General features: G+C 42.1%; 1 protein-coding gene across 1 annotated transcript in view; it reads left to right on the top strand.

The window, feature by feature from the left end:
* Positions 1–4,634: 4,634 nt before the first annotated feature.
* The window catches only part of PLB1 (phospholipase B1), a 122,389-nt gene continuing 109,728 nt past the window's right edge, over positions 4,635–17,295 (top strand). Inside the window, exon 1 of the mRNA XM_080814535.1 lies at positions 4,635–4,716. Coding sequence (XP_080670661.1) covers positions 4,662–4,716 — 55 coding nt within the window. The 5' untranslated portion in view covers positions 4,635–4,661. The remainder of the gene's footprint in view (positions 4,717–17,295) is intronic.

The following is a 17,295-nucleotide window of genomic DNA, read 5'->3' as shown; positions in this document are numbered from 1 at the left end:
TGTGAATGGTGGTCAGCCGGGGTGGTACCATTTCTATAGTAATAGCTGGTGCAAGAAGGGGAGTACCCCATATGCTTGTGGTAGACAGCTCCTCTTACCCTTTCCCCACTCTCCATGGCCCTGTTCTTCACACTGCACATCAGTGAATGGAATTTCTGTGTCAACCTCCCAGATCAGGAAACTAACACATGAGGAAGAGCAAATGGCTGTAGATAATAATGGGTCATATTGTTGATCCGGGACTTTGACCCACATATCCTGGTGCTTGGGGACTGAGCCTCTCCAGGCCCCAGAGTCTGGCCGTTTCTCCATTTACTCCCTGACCTCTGAGACATAAGTCCCAACACTCCTCTCCCCCATATTTCTATGGGGCCCCTCTCTAGACAGGCCACCAGTCAGTCCGACTTTGTTAGCTCTCAGTAGACTTTCGAGGCATTGTCATGTGGACCTCTGGCTTGTCTGCAGCAGGAGAGATGGAACCCTCTCCATCCTTCAGTGCTGGGCACCAGGCAGCCCTGGCTCCACTGAGTCCGAGCCCTCAGCCCTGGCTACACATTGGGATCCATCAGGGAATTTTAAAAATGACCCATGACCAAGTCCTACCCTAGACCAATTAATTCAGAATGTCTGTAGGGGAAGCACAGGCAGGGGTATTTGTCCTAAAATCTTCCCAGGTGATTCCAATCTGCAGCCAGAATGGAGAACCACTGTGCAGGAGAATAACCGTGTGACCTTGGGGGAAGAGCCATGAGCTGGGAGCCTCCATGTTGCTTCTCTTTTGTTTTCCCATCACGCTTCATGGGATTGGGGCCACAGGCCTCTCTTTTTCCTCAATTTTCTATCCTAAGCCATGATGTTTACCCCTTTCATCTTTTCTATTTTGTTCCATTGAGCTGATCTTTTTATAGGAGTCTTGGTGTCTTCCCTTTTATTCCGCTCTTCATTTATTTATTCATCCAACATCTAGTGAATGCCTGCTACTTCAGGCACGGTACTAGCTCCTGCGATATAGCAAAGAACAAGGAGGCCAGGTCTCATGGAGTGTATGTTCTCCTGAGATTTGCCCTGTTGTTCTTTCTCTTTTTATTAATATGGCTGGGATATTTGAAAATGGTATTTTTGGGTAGACATATGTTACTAGTGCCTTCTCCATTTTGTCTGTTATTTTTACTCCTTAATTAAACTTCTTGTTTGATTATAAGCAAAGCCTCTGCCCAAAGGAAGCCAGATAAGCTCAGTTACTTGCACGGGACAATGTTTTACATGTGTGTGTACACACAGGTCTTGTGTTGTGTAAACACACGAACACTGGCTTCTGGATGACGTTTGTGTTTAGAGATTCCTAAGCCAAGGCACCTTGAACTTCTGTGACTGGGAAGGGTCTTGGAGAACACAGGCTTGGTCAAACTAGTTGTCTTCTTACCTCTGAACACTATTCAACCAACGAATGAAGATTTGGTGAGGGCCTCTTATGCATAGGGCATTGAGCTAGACGCTCTAGCAGGAAGGGTTCTGGAAGTGCCTGAATGGCAAGAAGGAAAAGGCCCAGCTTCTCCCTCAGGAAGCCCACCAGGTATATAGGACTCTTTCCACACAGAAGGCGTGAGTGATACAAGGCTATCATGGTGAGGGCAAGGAGGTACTTCAGCAAAGCCATCATTCGGGGCAGACAATTCTCAGGGCATTACTGGACCAGTGCAGATTATTCGAGACAGATTGTCCCACCCCTCCCACAATTCTGATGTGTACCTTCCCCTTCAACCTTCAGGTCTTCCGTAAAACAGGCATCAATGGGAACCGGTGCTTTCCTAGATGATAGGCTGCTGACACATACTTCCATCACATCGGCAGAGTTCACCCTGGAGTTAGGGGCTAGGTTTCCTTATTGAAAAAAGGACAGTTTCACTTAGTCTCTTCTCACAACTGCTAAAAAGTTTGACTTGTGCTTTCTTCCCAAGTCACAGTGTCAATCACAGGCACTGTTTTTAGCTGCCAGCACAGGGAATTTGGTGTGGTTGCATCTTTAATCAGAGAGAAGAACAAAACTGTTTTCTTTTTCTTGAAGCCTAGGGATTTCTTTGTGGAACTGATCTACTGCTGTCTGAGGGAGTGATATTCAATTTCTTTTTTACTGACCCATATTAAGAAACACATTTCCTATCCCCACCTATGAGTACAACAAGTTTCCCAAAAACATCAATTACCCTTACTATAGACAATGCCCTTAGATATTTCATGTTCTGTTTAACTTTTTAAATGGACTGATCAGTCCACCAAATTAAAATCATGGGATAATAATAGGTTGTACCCAGCTTGGAAGAGGAACACTTCAGCAGCCAGGGCCGCTTTAATCCCCATGGGCCCTGTGGCCAGGGCTTAGTCTAGCACCCCCTTGTGGATTTCTGAATAACAGCAAGTGCTCAGCTCTGTCACCAAGATGCCTCCTGAGGGAGGCTGGAAGATTTGAATCCATGGGCCTGTGCCTATGATGAGTACTGGTCCTGGAGTTTTCACAGCTGCTAATAGATCACACAGATACTCCGTGCTTATTAAGCTGATGCAGGTGAAGGGCACCCACAGTGCCTGGTAAGGATGCCCGAGATACGTTATTCCCCCTCTGCCTCACAACTGATGAGGACTCAATGTGTTGACAGGATTCCAACATTTCTTTTACCTAAGTCTGGCCTATACCAAATGCCTCACAAAGGCTGAAAGTGTTTTAAGTCACGTCTCAATGTTTCTAAATGTAGAAGAGGTTAAAGGTTGGTGTGTTTGCCAACACAGCTGGGCCATGGTGGTTGTGCAGAGAAGCATTAAGAGGTGGAAGCAGATGTATGCATTGTAAAGCCGGGCTATTTTTCTTTTCTTTTCTTTTTTTAAAAGGGCTTATTTATTTATTTGACAGAGAGAGAGAGCACAAGCAGGGGGAGCAGCAGGCAGCGAGAGAAGCAGGCTCCCCATAGAGCAGGCAGCCCGATGTGGGGCTCGATCCCAGGACCCTGGGATCATGACCTGAGCCCAATGCAGATGCTTAACCATCTGAGCCACCTGGGTGCCCCAAGACAGCCGAATTCTGCCCAATTCCCATGATGTGTCCCACCCTACCTCTAACTGGCCCAAGCTGAGTGGGGAACATTGACCTTTCATTCAATCCATGTAGGTTCAGGGATATTCCTCAATGCTGCTGGTGGCATGGAGGGACTCCTGCCATCCTTAGTAGTGGGAGAGTAGCTTTGAGCTTTGGGTCTCTTGTTGAGCTGGTGAGCAGTTGGTGAAGATAACGAGTGTCCTATGTTCAGGAGCTCATGCCCAAATGGCCCTTGCAAGCCCCTCCGTGGGTGTATCTCCCTCTTCCTTCTCTGCATGTATTGCTCTCTTCCAGGCTCTGGACCCAGCCCATAGCCAGCCGGGCCCATCGAGGCAGTGCCCACACACGTCTGGTGTGACCCAAGCCCTCCACGCGGCTCTGAGGCTGAGGCTTTGGCATGGCCCAATCAGCGGTTACCCACAAGTCACATTTTATTGAGCAGATGACAAAGGAAGGCAACATCTTAATGTCACAGAGCCAGGAACGAAGGGCCGCCCACTTAGATTTCACTTTGTACTCAACACAACCAACCTCTAACTGATTTGAAACATACTGAAAAAATGTCAGCAGATCGAGACCCGAGGTTGAACAATAGAAACCAGCTCCAGACTCCTAGCTGGAGCTCAGAAGTCTGGCTCTCGGCCTTGCTGCCATTAACAGTGGCCAAAACGCAAGGATGATTTTAATACATTTGTCCATATTATCCAAAGGCAAATGTTACTTGATATTTGTGGAAAATATTTGAATTTCACCCCCGAGGTATTTTGGCACCCAGGCTCTAAATTCCAACTCTGTCTGCCTGGTTTAGACCCTGCCCGGCATTTCAAATTCGATTGCCTGAAGCAAAATGCTAATACTGTCAGATGAGGTCCAGTGGCTCACCTCTCTGGCTTGCATCTCTCCATTCAATGTGCAGACAATGGATGTGTGACATGCACATCCGTCCAACACTCCCACCACCCACGGCTTCGGAGGTGGGGCCAGAAACCTCTGGATCATGCAGACCAGGGAACCCAGCTGTGCTCCTCAGGCACTGCAGGAACACATTTCACACCAAGAGATGTCACATTTGGAAGGGACTTTATGGTTTACAGTTGTTACAAAGTACTTTTGCTCCATTTATGGCTTTTATTTCCCTAGCTTATAGCTGAGAAGCTAAAGCCCCCATTAAGGGACTCACTCAAGCTACTGTCAATCTGGGATTCCAGCCCTGTATTTCCAATCCCAAGCTCCTCCCAGCAGGCCAGAGCCCCAACCCTGGAAAGTTTTGGACATCTACAATCCCGGGAGGCCATTCAAAGGTCCTATGGGAAGCTATGGGGTCCTAGCCTTTTGGTGCCTTTGTCTAGGACATGCTACCCATCCTTGACCTATCTACTTTGAGAAATCTTCTGCCTAAATGTTAATATTTATCATTTACAGCCGGCCACTGCCCCCTTTCAAAGGTGAACACAGTAAAATTTATGACAGGCACGCTATCAGACCACAGAGGAGCATAAAACACGGGGACGAGTGGCAGTCTCCATCTGCGCAAGTGACCCATCCAAGGCTGGGACACAGGGAGGATCCTGGCATGGGGCTGCAGCCACGCATCTTCCTCCTGGGGCTGCTATTGCTTCTGGGCCAAGGTAAGTCTGCCTTTTGCTCAGAGGGCAACCGGTGGGTCAGCCTGCTGGTGTCCCGTGTTGCTTGGGCACGGAGCTTGAGAGAGGAGTAGATCTTTTTCATGAGCACAAAACACAGTTTAGAAGCGGGCAGGCTGGAATGCTGAGGTTCAAGTGCCCACGGCTGTGGGGCAAGAGGCATGTCTGGGGCTAGAGGAGGAGTGCTGATGGCCTAGAGCTCCATGGTGCAGAAAAAAGCCGTAGGTGCAGGGAGCCACAGAGACCTGGGTTCTCGTTCTCCATGCTGTGTGGCCTTGGCCAAGCTCTAGCTCCCTGGACCTTGATTTCATCTCATCCTTAAAAAGGGGACATGACTATTTATGGGCTTTGCGTTGTTTTCGTTAAAAGGCGGGTTTCAGGATGATGAACTCCAAAGGATGGCCCACATTCTTTAGTGTTCCTGACCCTGATTGAATGAGTGGGCTCCCAGTCAGGGCTCTGGGTTCCTCCTGCGCTAATGATTCAGGGAAGAGTCTGCCTCTGTCACATTCCTCTCTGCCTCTCTTCTCCCGACCCCTACCTAGCTCATCCTTCTTTGTTTGGAAAGCCATAAAGATGATTTTTCACCACCTCCAAATGAGACATCTGGACCCAGAGTGGGAGAGCACTTGCTTTCACGCCCCCAGAAGCCTGGCTGGGGTCCACACACCCTCTCTGATTGGGGGTGAGGTGAGGTGAGGTGGGAGGGGTGTATAAAGGTCAGTGAATGACGTGCAGGGGTGTGGAGTGCCAGGCTGGGTCGGTGGGTGGGGGGGGCTTGGTGGGGAGAATGATAAGGCCTGCTATGCTCAATGAACAGGCTGATTGTATTTTCCTGGTTGCTAAATGAGGCCGAGCTTTTTTTGATCATTTAAATTCCTCTTTTGTGAAGTGCCTGCTCAGGCGTGTTTCCTATTTTCCTATGGGTTTTTCTTTCTTCCCATTGATTTTTTTGGGTTTTTCATCCAGGTTGTGCACTTGCTCTTTGAGGGCGATGCGTACAGTAAACATATTCTGAAACTTGTCTTTCTGCTCTCCTTATGGAGACTTTAGATGAGCAAAATTCTGAATTTGGGGGAGGTTAATGATGATGACCCAAATGAGAACAAATGGAGAGGATTCAGAGGTTGCTGAAGCAGGGGAGTCGGCCACCATCACTCGAGTCTGGTGGAGACTTTAAGGCAGGCAGGGGAGTGGGAAAGCTTATAGTGAAAAAGGGAAGACCTCGGGTGTGTTCTGATTAGAAGCTGTGGCCCTGGGGAAGCTGGAGGTAGGATGAGAAGCCAGGCATCTTATGTGATTGATTTGGGAAACGTATTTGGCTTTCTCTGTTCCTGAGTTGGAAGCAGGGACAAAAAGGAGGGAAACTGGGGTCACTGTGCAAGGCTGCTGGCTACAGCGATGGCTGCTGGTCTGCTCGGTATTCAATCTCTCTGTTTCTAAAGTTTTTAATCTTCTGCTCTGGTTTCACTTCAGATCCATAAATCTTTCACATTTTACTAAAAGCTTTTCCTCTATTCCTTCATGGTTTGTACCCTTTTTGTCTTATTTAAGAACTCCTTCCTTGCAGTTCTGACGATATTATCCTCTATTTCCTTCTAAAACTTCATAAATTTGTTTTTCTCGTTTGGGTCTTTAGTACATCTGGGGTTGGTTTTTGTGACTAGTAGAAGAGAGGAACCCAATTTTACAGTTTTCTTCCCATGAAAGTATGTAGTTGTCCCAGGGCCATTTATGGAGAAGTCCATTGTTTCCTTACTGCTGTGAGGAGCCCCCTCTGTTTCTATACAAGGGGCTTGGATTTGCTTGCATCTGTATCAAAACTTGGCTTTATCTGTCCATTTGTCCATCCCTGTGCCAATAGCAGGTTGTCTTAATTCTACAGCTTTATAGTAGTTCTGTTATTTGGGAAAACAGGTCTTTCTAGTTTTTTCTTCTTAGAAATGACTTTGAACTTCCACATAAATTTTACTATCTGTCACTTTTTACCCCCAAAAAAACCATTGGGCTTTTGATCGAAATTGCTTTGCATTCCATGAATCAGGTTGGGGAAAGCAAACATCTTTATGCGACTGAGCCTGCCAAACCAAGAACATGTTTAGATCAATCTTCTTTATTGCAACTCAAAGTTTTGTAGTTTCTTTGGTGAGGTCTTGTATTCATTTGGTTTAATTTATTCTTAGGCATATGATATTTTGTTGTGTGATAGGTAGATTTGTAAATTTTTATTTTGCAAATGTCTATTATTGGCATATGGAAGTGATTTTTTATGTATTAATTTTGAACCCAATTAAATTTTTATAAATTTTAACAATTTATCTGTATATTCTTTTGGATTTTCTCTATAGTCAGTCCTGCCAGGAATGACAGTTTTGTTGTTCTCTTTTCTATCTATGTAACTTTTTCTTTCCTTCCTGTACTGCCTCCACTACAACTTTTCATGGAAGTGATGCTAATTCCCAAGTTCAAAATGAAAGTGTTTAATGTTTTGTCAGTATGTGTAAATGTCTGCTATCGGCTTTTCTGTAGATACTCTTTATGAGATTAAGAAGATCTATTTTATTACTAATTTGTTAAGAGGTTTTTAAAAAAATCATGAGTGGGTATTGAATTTAATACTTTTTCTGCACTTTTTCTGAGGTGATTATGTGATTGACTCCTTTAAACTTGTTAATGTTATAAGTTAATTGACTTTTTATTATTTTGTTCATGTTTTCTGTCATTACTTATGAGATTCACTGTGAAGACCACACATTGCATTTATTTACTTGTCCTGCCTTTTCTACCTCTTTTAATCTAGAATAGTTCTTTAGTCTTTGGTTGGTTTGTTCTTTTGTGTCACTGAAAACTTTAGGCTGGCTTTTTGTGTATGTGCATTTCCATTTGGATTTATCCAAGTTATTTCTTTATTGCTGGGATTGGATTAAACTCTTTGGGCTGAAATACAAAATAAGTCATGTTGTGTCCTTGATACCATTGGGAGATACATGTGATATTGTTAAACACCCTATGTGGGTGACATTAAGTTTGGTAATTTGGTTCAAGTGTGTTTTCCTCATTTTTGTCTTGTAAAGGTGCCTTCCTCCATGTGATTTATAAGTTATTTGTAAGGAGATACTGTGATACTCTGTGACTGTTCTTATATTCCATGGTTTTCCCATCCACTGATGATTCTTGCCTGAATTGATTACTGCCAGGGTGACTGTAGAATGGTGATTTGCAAATATCTCTCATTCCCCCTAATATTGTTAGTTGGCATTCCCCGATTTAAAAAAAAAAAAATTCTCTTCTCTATCCCACTCTTTTATTCTTTTTAAAATAGAAGATTAAATGTTATCCTTTTAATATAAAATGCATTTATGGATTCCCTTATTAATCAGAGTACTATAATCCATTCAAGTCATTATTCATTTTGATGCTCAAGTAATTATGGATTTGGCCAGCAAGTCCCCTTCACATGGCCTCCTGTTCCCCATCCATTTTTTTAAGCACGTTTTAGCTTTATGAAACAAACTAGTCCAATGAATCTTATATTTTTCCTTTCTCAGCCATGCAATTAGCCATTTCTTCAAGGTTCTGGTTGTTGGGGGATTTCATTTAGAAACCTAGATCTAGGTGGTAGGGGTGTTCATTGCTGCTGGCATGTCATTTTGTCCAAGCTCATTCAGTGAACACAGCTAGGAAGTACAGTTTTCTTTTTAAAATATGTATACACCAAAGATACAAAGGTAGTGATCCAAAGGGGGGCCTGCACCCCAATGTTTATAGCAGCAATGTCCACAATAGCCAAACTATGGAAAGAGCCCAGATGTCCATTGACAGATGAATGGATAAAGGAGATGTGGTGTATATATAACTATATGTGTATATGTATATATATATACACATATATACATCTACACATAAAGATACACACACACACACACACACACACACACACAATGGAGTACTACTCAGCCATCAAAAAATGAAATCTTGCATTTGCAATGACGTGATTAGAACTAGAGGGTATTATGCTAAGTGAAATAAGTCAATCAGAGAAAGATAATTATCATATGATCTCACTGGTATGTGGAATTTAAGAAACAAAACAGGGGATCTTAGGGGAAGAGAGGAAAAAAATACAACAAGGTGAAACCAGAGAGGGAGACAAACCATAAGAGACTCTTAATCATAGGAAACAAACTGAGGGTTGTGAGAGGGGAGGGGGTGGGGGATGGGATAACTAGTTGATAGACATTAAGAAGGTCATGTGATATAATGGGCATTGGGTATTATGTAAGACTGAGGAATCATTGACCTCTGAAACCAATAATACATTATATGTTAATTAATTGAATTTAAACTTTTAAGAAAGGAAAAATAAATAAATGTTTATAGATTATCTCTAACTTCAGTTAGAGTTGGACTTTCATCTCCTTCCCCCATTTCAGATTGGTTTTGTCCTTCTCCCATAGTGCAAACCAAGGCTACGAAAACATCAATAAATCTATTCATTTACTGAGTCCTAGGCTACATACAGCATAACATATGAATCACTCTAGCAATAGGGGCACCTGGGTGGCTCAGTCAATTGGGTGTCCAACTCTTGATTTCAGCCCAGATGTTAATCTCAGGATCATGAGTTCAAAGCCCCACACTGGGCTCCACATTGGGCATGGAGCCTACTTTAAGGACAAAAAAAAAAAAAAAAAAAAAAGAATTGCTCTAACAATAACACCACCACAATTTCTTTACCATTCTTTTGTCCTTTGAGTATATCCCATTCAAGGTGTATAATCACAATACTTGCTCAAAATCACTTGGATTAATTCTTTTTCTTTTGTTTTCTCTGTATGGTTATGCTATCTCTTTGACATATAGTTAAGTTTGTCCTTGTTTATATTCAGTTGCAGGGTTTCTCCCATTTTTATTGATTTTTACTTTATTTTTTTGAATATATAAAACATGGTTCTGACTTTTGAACCATGTTAATGTAAAAAAATACATTTGAAGTCCCATCCTCTTCTCTAGCCCTTCCCTCTATCTCATTTCCATCTATTCTTGTAAGTAAGCAATTTCATTATTTTCATATTCTTTCTATATTTCTTTTTGCAAATAAACTTAATTTTTTCTTCCTTCTTGCACAAATGATCACCTATTATACACTTTCTTGCATCTTAATTTTCTTCACTTAATATATTCTGAAATTCTATCATATTCATTCAGATATTTTTCATTTTTTTCCAAGTGTAGACTATTCCATTATTACCATATGTTCAATGAGCCTCCTAATGTAGGCATAAAGTTGTTTCTAATATTGTGTTATTATAAGTAGTGTTGTCATGAACAATCGTGTGCATGTCTTTTTCATGTTGTTGGCGGTATAGTTTAGTTTAAGTTCCTAGAACTGGAATTTCTGGGTCAAAGAGTAAATACACATAGTTTTGTTGGATATCATCAATTTTCTCTCCATAAGGATTGTACCATTTTTACATTCACATCAGCAATATATGTGAAAATGCCTTCTTCCCCAATAGTTTGACAATAAAGTATATAGCCAAGCTTTAGAATTTTTGCTAAGGTTACAGGTAAAAATGATATTTTAATTTAAATTTCTCTGTTAACAAATTAAGTTGAATATCTTTTTGTATTTTTATTTGTTTAAAAGATTTTATTTATTTATTTGTCAGAAAGAGAGAGCACAAGCAGGGGGAGAGAGGGCAGAGGGAGAAGCAGACTCCCCACTGAGCAAGGACACCCCCTTCCCCAATGCAGGGCTCAATCCCACGACCCTGGGATCAGACCTGAGCTGAAGGCAGATGCTTAACTGACTGAGGCACCCAAGCGTCCCTCTTTTCATATTTTTAAAGATCACGTGGTTTCAGGTTAAAAAACAAACAAAAAAACAATGAAAAAGGGTAAGTCCCAGTGAGCTAACACTTTTCAAGACTCTGCTTGCAATGTATTTGATAATGTCCCATTATGAGGCGCTTGGGTGGCTCACTCAGTTAACATTCCCAGTCTTGATTTCAGCTCAGGTCATGAGCTCAAGATCCTGGGACTGAGCCTGGTCTATGGCTCTGTGATGAGTGTGGAACCTGCTTAAGATTCTCTCTCCCTCCTTCTGTCTCTGCCCCATTCCACTCCTGCTTGCTTGCACGCATGCATGCTCGTGTTCTCCCTCAATAAATTAATTACTTAAATACAATATATAAATAAAATAAAGCACTATTTGATAATGTTGCATTGACCAAAGTGATTCATGTGCCAATCCCAGATTTAAGTTGGGGAGAAACAGACTTTTCCTCTTGTTGGAAACAGCAGCAAGGTTACATTGCAATGTGACATGCATTCAGTAGGAGGAATTTTGGCAATCTAGTTCACTTACCTTCATTGTTCTTTTCTTCAGGGTTTTTAATAGCTATTTTTGCATGTTATTTTTCCAAGTGAACTCTAGATTCAGTTTGCCTAACTTTAGAAAAAAAAAATCCATTGTTATTTTTATTGAAATTGCCTTAAATTTGTAAAGTGGAACTAAGCTTATTCAGAAGTAGTTAATTTTTTCATTATTATTTTTTTCTCTTCCACTATAATTCTAACCGGGCCAGCTCATATGTTGATATATACAAAGGCTTTTACTTTTTGTATATTAATTTTATACTTTCTATCTTGCTAAATTATTATAGTGTTGAATTAGTTTTATCATTAATTCTCTGGAGCAAGTATACACCCATATCATCAACAGTAGAGATAGTTTTCCTTCTCTTCCAATTCTTCTGCCTTTATTTATTTTTTCCTGGTTGCACTGGCTTATATTTCAATACAGTGTTAAGTAGCAATGGTGATGGGGGGATTCTCACCTTGTTCCTGACCTTAGTAGGAGGCAAATGTTTCCCTATTCAGTTGGATGGTGGCCTTTGGGAAACATACATACATACATAAAGACATAGACATGTATATGTGTTTGTGTGTGTTCACATTAACGAAGTATCCATAAATTTCCTTGAGTATTTATTTATGTCAGGAAAGGGAAGAATGTTAAAGTTTGTTGAAAGTCTTTTCAACATTTATGGAAATAATCATATTTCCTCCCTTAGATTTATTATTATTTTGAATTATGTTACTAGATTTGCTAATATTGAGCCATTCGTGCTTTCCTGGAATAAAATCAAGTTTGTCATGGTGTATTTTGTTTTTATGTACCATTGACCCTAGAATAACATGAATTTGAACTATATGGGTCCACTTATTAAAATTTCTTTAGATACAGTTTTGGAAAAATTTTTGGAGATTTGCAACAATTTGAAAAAACAGACATACCGCACAGCCTAGAAATATCAAAGACATTAGGAACAAGTTCAGAATGTCATGAATGCATGAATTATATGTAGATACTAGTCTATTTTATCACTTACTACCATTAAAATATATATAAATCTATTAAAAAAGTTAAAAATTATCAAAACTTATAGACCATACATTATCTTTTCATTCTTGATGTCTGTTATTTGTAAGACCTACACCATCTGCAGTGTTTCGTATCCTCTAAGCCAATATTGATGAAGGTACTGCCAGATGATTCATCTTGTAAACAGATGATGTCAACTTACGGTATTGATAAACACCGCACAGTTCTTTAAACTTATTTTCCCTTCCTTATTTTAACATTTGCTTTTTTAAATTATTTTTTTTAAGATTTTATTTTTATTTGACAGAGAGAGAGAGAAAGCACAAGCAGGGGGTAGGGGGAAAGGGCGAGGGAGAAACAGCCTCCTCACTGAGCAGGGAGCCCGATGCAGGACTTGATCCCAGGATCCTCGGATCATGACCTGAGCCAAAGGTGGACACTTAACCAACTGAGCCACGCAGGCGCCCCTTAACATTTGCTTTTCTCAAGCTTACTTTATTACAAAAATACAGTATAGAATACATATAAAATATGTTAGTTGACTATATTTTTGGTAGGACTTCTGGTCAATAGTAGGCGATTAGTAGTAAATTTGGGGGGGGTGTCAAAAATTATACATGGATTTCTGTCTGTGTGGCGGGTCCTTTTCCCAACCCCCACATTGCACACAGGTCAACTATAATGTTGGATTTAACGAGCTAACATTTGTGTAGTTTTTTTTTTTTTTCTTACATGTTCATGAGTGAAATTGAAGCGTCATTTCTTTTCTCCCTCTTCCTTTGTTGATTTTGGTACCAGTGTTGTACATTCTCATAAAATACTTTGGGAGTGTTCCTATTTTTCCGTCTTGAATAGATTTTAATATGAATGGAATGAGGGGCACCTGGGTGCCTCAGTTGGGAGATCATGTGACTCCTGATCCCCATGTTGAGGGTAGAGTTTACTTAAAAAATTTATTCCATAGGAATTTTTTTTTCCTTGGCAGTAGAACTCACCAATAAGGCCATCTGGGCCTGAAATATTATTTTTTGCTCGATTTTTGACTCCTGACTCAATTTTTAAATGGTTATAGAATTCATATCTTTTATTTCTTATAAATATGTTTTGGAAAGTTTTGATTTTCTAAGACTGTGTCCATTTCAAGTACATTTTCAAGTTTTTTGCATGAATGGATGGAGGATTTCTGTTGTTACCTCTTTGATACCTGTAGCTTCTGTCATCATGCCCCCTTTTTGTTTCCAATACTGGCTGTTTGTGACTTCTTCCTTTTTCTTTGATTCGTCTTGTCATAGGCTTGTCTGCTTTATTCGTTTTTTCAAAGAACTAATTTTTGGCTTTGTTGATCTTCTATGTCATAGCTGTCCAGTGCTATGGAGCAAATTACAAATCTTATTGACAAATGGCAACCATTTTATTTGCTCACAGTTCAGTGGATCTACAATTTGGGAAGACCTCAGCTGGGGTGTCTTATCCCTGTTTCATATGGTATTGTGTGGGACTGACATGGAGGGTCTAAAATGACATGTCTGAGGACTTGGTACTGGAATGTTCTTGTGCTCCCCCACATGGCCCTCCTATAAGGACAGCTGGGCTTCTATACCTGATGACTCAGGGCCTCAGATGAGCAAAAAGAGAAGCCACAGGACCTCTTCATGCCTAGGCCCTAGAGTCATTGCTGCTGATTCTATTGGTCAGTCAGGTTTCAGGGTCAGCCTAGATACAAGGGGAAGGAAATAGACTTCACCTCTTGGGAGGAATGGTGAAAGTCAAATTGCCAAGGGGCATGCAGGATGGGAGGAAATGTCACGGCCATCTTTGGAAAAATAGACCACAGTCTAGACTGTATGTTTCCTATGTCATTAATTTCTGTGAATTAATCTTGGCTGGCATTTATAATATATTTTGAGTCTATGGCTTGATATCTTTTATAAATTTAAAAAATTCTCAGCTGGTATCTCTTGAAATATTGTTTCTACACCATTATTTCTGTCTTCTGTAATGTCAATTAAATGTTTGGTTTTCTGTATATGCCATGTCTCTTAGCCCCTTGTCCAACTGTACCATCTTTTTTTCTTTCTGTGCTGCATTCTAAAGAATTTGTTCTGACACATGCCCTAATTAATTCATTCACTCAGTTGTGTCCAATTTGCCGTTAAGCCCAATCATCGAAGATTTTGAAAACTGATTTTATTTTTCAAATTTAATTTACATTTAGTTCTGTACCAAATTTACAGTGTTACTTTAAAAAAATAATTTTGTATTCCCATAAATATCAAGTTTTCTTTTTTTTTAAATAGTAGTTTTATAATTTTGGTCTGATAATTTCACTATCCAAAGTTTTGGATCTGTTTCTGCTCTTTTTTTTTCCTTCTGCTAAATCTTGCTCCTGAATACCTTGTTTCTTTCTGTGTTTAGTTATTTTTTTATTGTGTGCTGCTCAGACTCCTCCAAAAGTTATTTGTGAGACTCTCTGGGGCCTCAGATGAAGACAAGACGCCTATCTCCAGAAACTATGTAAATGTCATTCTGGTGGGCACTGGAGACATTGACTTTTGAGGATCCGTTCAAACTAAACTCCCAATGTGAGTTTCCCTAGAAGAGCCAGTCAAGCCCCACTCTAACCACTGTCCATATATAACAGCTTTCCTATAAGAGGGATAGACTATGGTTCTCATTTTACAGATGAGACAACTGTGACTCAGAAATTAACTAACTTCCCCAAGGTCATCTAACTCTAAGTACAGGAGCGGGAATTCAGTCCTGAGCTCGAATCCTAAGCTAAGGCTTCTCCCTACCACCCTGCATTACAGGCCAGCCCAAGGGAGGGAAGAATCATAATGTGGCTTTTATTTAAGCTTTGAAAGGGCTAGACCAACAACACACATGGAAACAGGTTCCTGTTCTGAAAGTTCGGGTGTATAAAACTGAAACAGCATTATCTCAAGACTGTAGTTGGCAAGAAATCACTGTAGCTAATAAAGCATGATTTTTGCTAGAATTTCATTTTCCTGGAATGGGTCAGCAGTTCCCAGGGAGACTGTCAGGCTGGGGAATGAAAACTCACTGCCTTGGTATGCACCCACGCCAGGCCTGTTGCTGTCAAGCCAAAGGTGGGAGCTGGGTGAACCCATCATGTGAGGAAAGGAACACCTCTTCCCTTATTAGAACAGGTAAAGCTAGTCAACATTTGTCTTACAGGGGCCTGGAGTCCTTCCTGGAGGTTGTCAGTCCAGCCTTCTAGAAATACTCTCTCCAAATAAGAGTAGAAAGCAGCGCTGGAGAAATTTCTGGTAGCCAATTCTTTGGTTATTGAGGAGAGAGGGATGGAGACTCGCTAGAGTCCCTTATTGAGGTGGTGGCCCAGCCATCCCCGGAACTCAGGTGTCAGACTCCCTCCTACAGCAGATGCTTCAATCCCCATCCCTATCCCCCGCGCCAAACCCACTCACCTTCCTCTAAATTCCTGCTCTGAGCAGCATGCCCAGCTTGGGCGTTTTCTGGGGGCAGGGGGCATCTCAGGAGTCCTACTTTCCCAGGATGTCACCTGTACCTTGTAGATTTTTAGGACTTTATTGTCAATCATCCTTTTCATCAAGTTGCATTCTTGCTACTGTCAGCGAGGTGCCTGAGCAGCCTTCCAGGAACCTGAGCTGAGCTAAGCCGGGCTGGTAGATGAAAAACCAAAGGAAGGAACCCTCTGGAGACAGACAGAACTGATTTGCATAAAATCACTGGAGAAGAATTAAGCACCGAAATAGGTGAAGTAGCTGTACTAAAAGCAACAGGCTTCAGAAAATGGAGAGGTGAACGTGGGCTGGGGAAGTTTTCACGTGGGCGGGAGGGAAACTCGGTGCTGTTCTGGGGGCTGCGTGGGATCAAGATAAACACAGGCAGGGGCGGGGGTGGGGGGCAGGCAAGTCTGAGAGCAGCTTGCTCACAGGGGGAGTCCGGCCTCAGCATGCCTAGTGCCAGGAGCAGAGAGCAGGTCCCCTGAGGGCAGGGCAGGGTAGGTGTTGGGGGAGGACTTTGAAATCCGAGAATGATCAAGGTTCTCCTAGCCTGTTTTGGCTTAAAGAGATTTCTAAAAGGATTATAACCAATCTTTTATTTATTTATTTATTTTTTAACAAAAACCGAACACTTGGGCCAGGTTAAGTGACCTGCCCAAGGTCACACAGCAAACCTGGAATTTGGATTCGCTATGGTGGGAAGTGGGGAGCTATTAAAGTTTCTTCAGCTGGGAGTAGCCTAATGCAAGTGGTGTTTTGGGCAAGATGAGTCTACCAGCTTCAGACATAAAAGGCCATGTATGGTAAGAGGCGGCACCTTGGTGAATTTGTGTGCCTGGCTCCAAGAAAGAGGCCCACGAGGGAGTTTGCTTGGCTCTGCGAAGGCCAAGTGCTTTTCTCTTGCCTTAGTGAACCATCTCCTTCTGTGTTCTTGCTCTTCAGTGAGAACAGTGTTCCACAGGCCACGCTGTCTTCTTTGCACCAGGACCTCCGAGTTGTCTCTGGGAGAAAACCTTCCTGAATGGGGGTGGGGTGGGGTGGGGACCATGGGGCCCCCCACTCAGCTCCCAGAAATTCCCTTCCTGTTGGAGCTCACTAATGACTGCTACCCCAGTATCTAGCTTTGAGGGTCCCTGGTCCCCTTTAAAGCTCTAGCTGGGGTTGCTGGAGCTGGGAGTGATCATGGAGGAGATTAGTGTGGGAGCAGGAGTCCGGGCTCGGGCTCCCCAGTGACCATTTGTTCACCTTCACTATGGGACTCTCTTCTTTGGGTTGTCCCTTCTGGCTCTGGGCCTGCCTCAACGGTTACCCCGAGGAAGCCAGGAAAAACAGCCTACCAGCCAAACATTCCTCATCGGAGAGGTCATAAAATAAGCCAGGCACAAAACCTCAAGTCAGCTGTGAATACGCTCTCTCCTGTTTAGAACTGCTCCCTAGAACCTTCTTCCCTCTCCTGTGGCGCAGGGTGTGTGATGTTGTTGGATACTGGGTGGGCCTTGGGAGATGGGAGACAGGAGAGTGCATTGGCCTCTGCCTGGGATGGACTCTGTCCTGGGTGGTGGTGTCTCCCTGGAGTCATCAGCTCAGGACAGGGAGTATTTAGAGAATGCTGGTTTGGGACTTTCCAGATCATCTCTAATGTGTTTTGTAACAATCATCAGACTA

The sequence above is a fragment of the Martes martes genome (assembly GCF_963455335.1).
Source record: "Martes martes genome assembly, chromosome: 9".
NCBI classification, from domain to species: Eukaryota; Metazoa; Chordata; class Mammalia; order Carnivora; family Mustelidae; genus Martes; species Martes martes.
The sequence above is the reverse complement of the archived record's forward strand: the minus strand, read 5'-3'. Positions and strand labels throughout refer to the sequence as shown.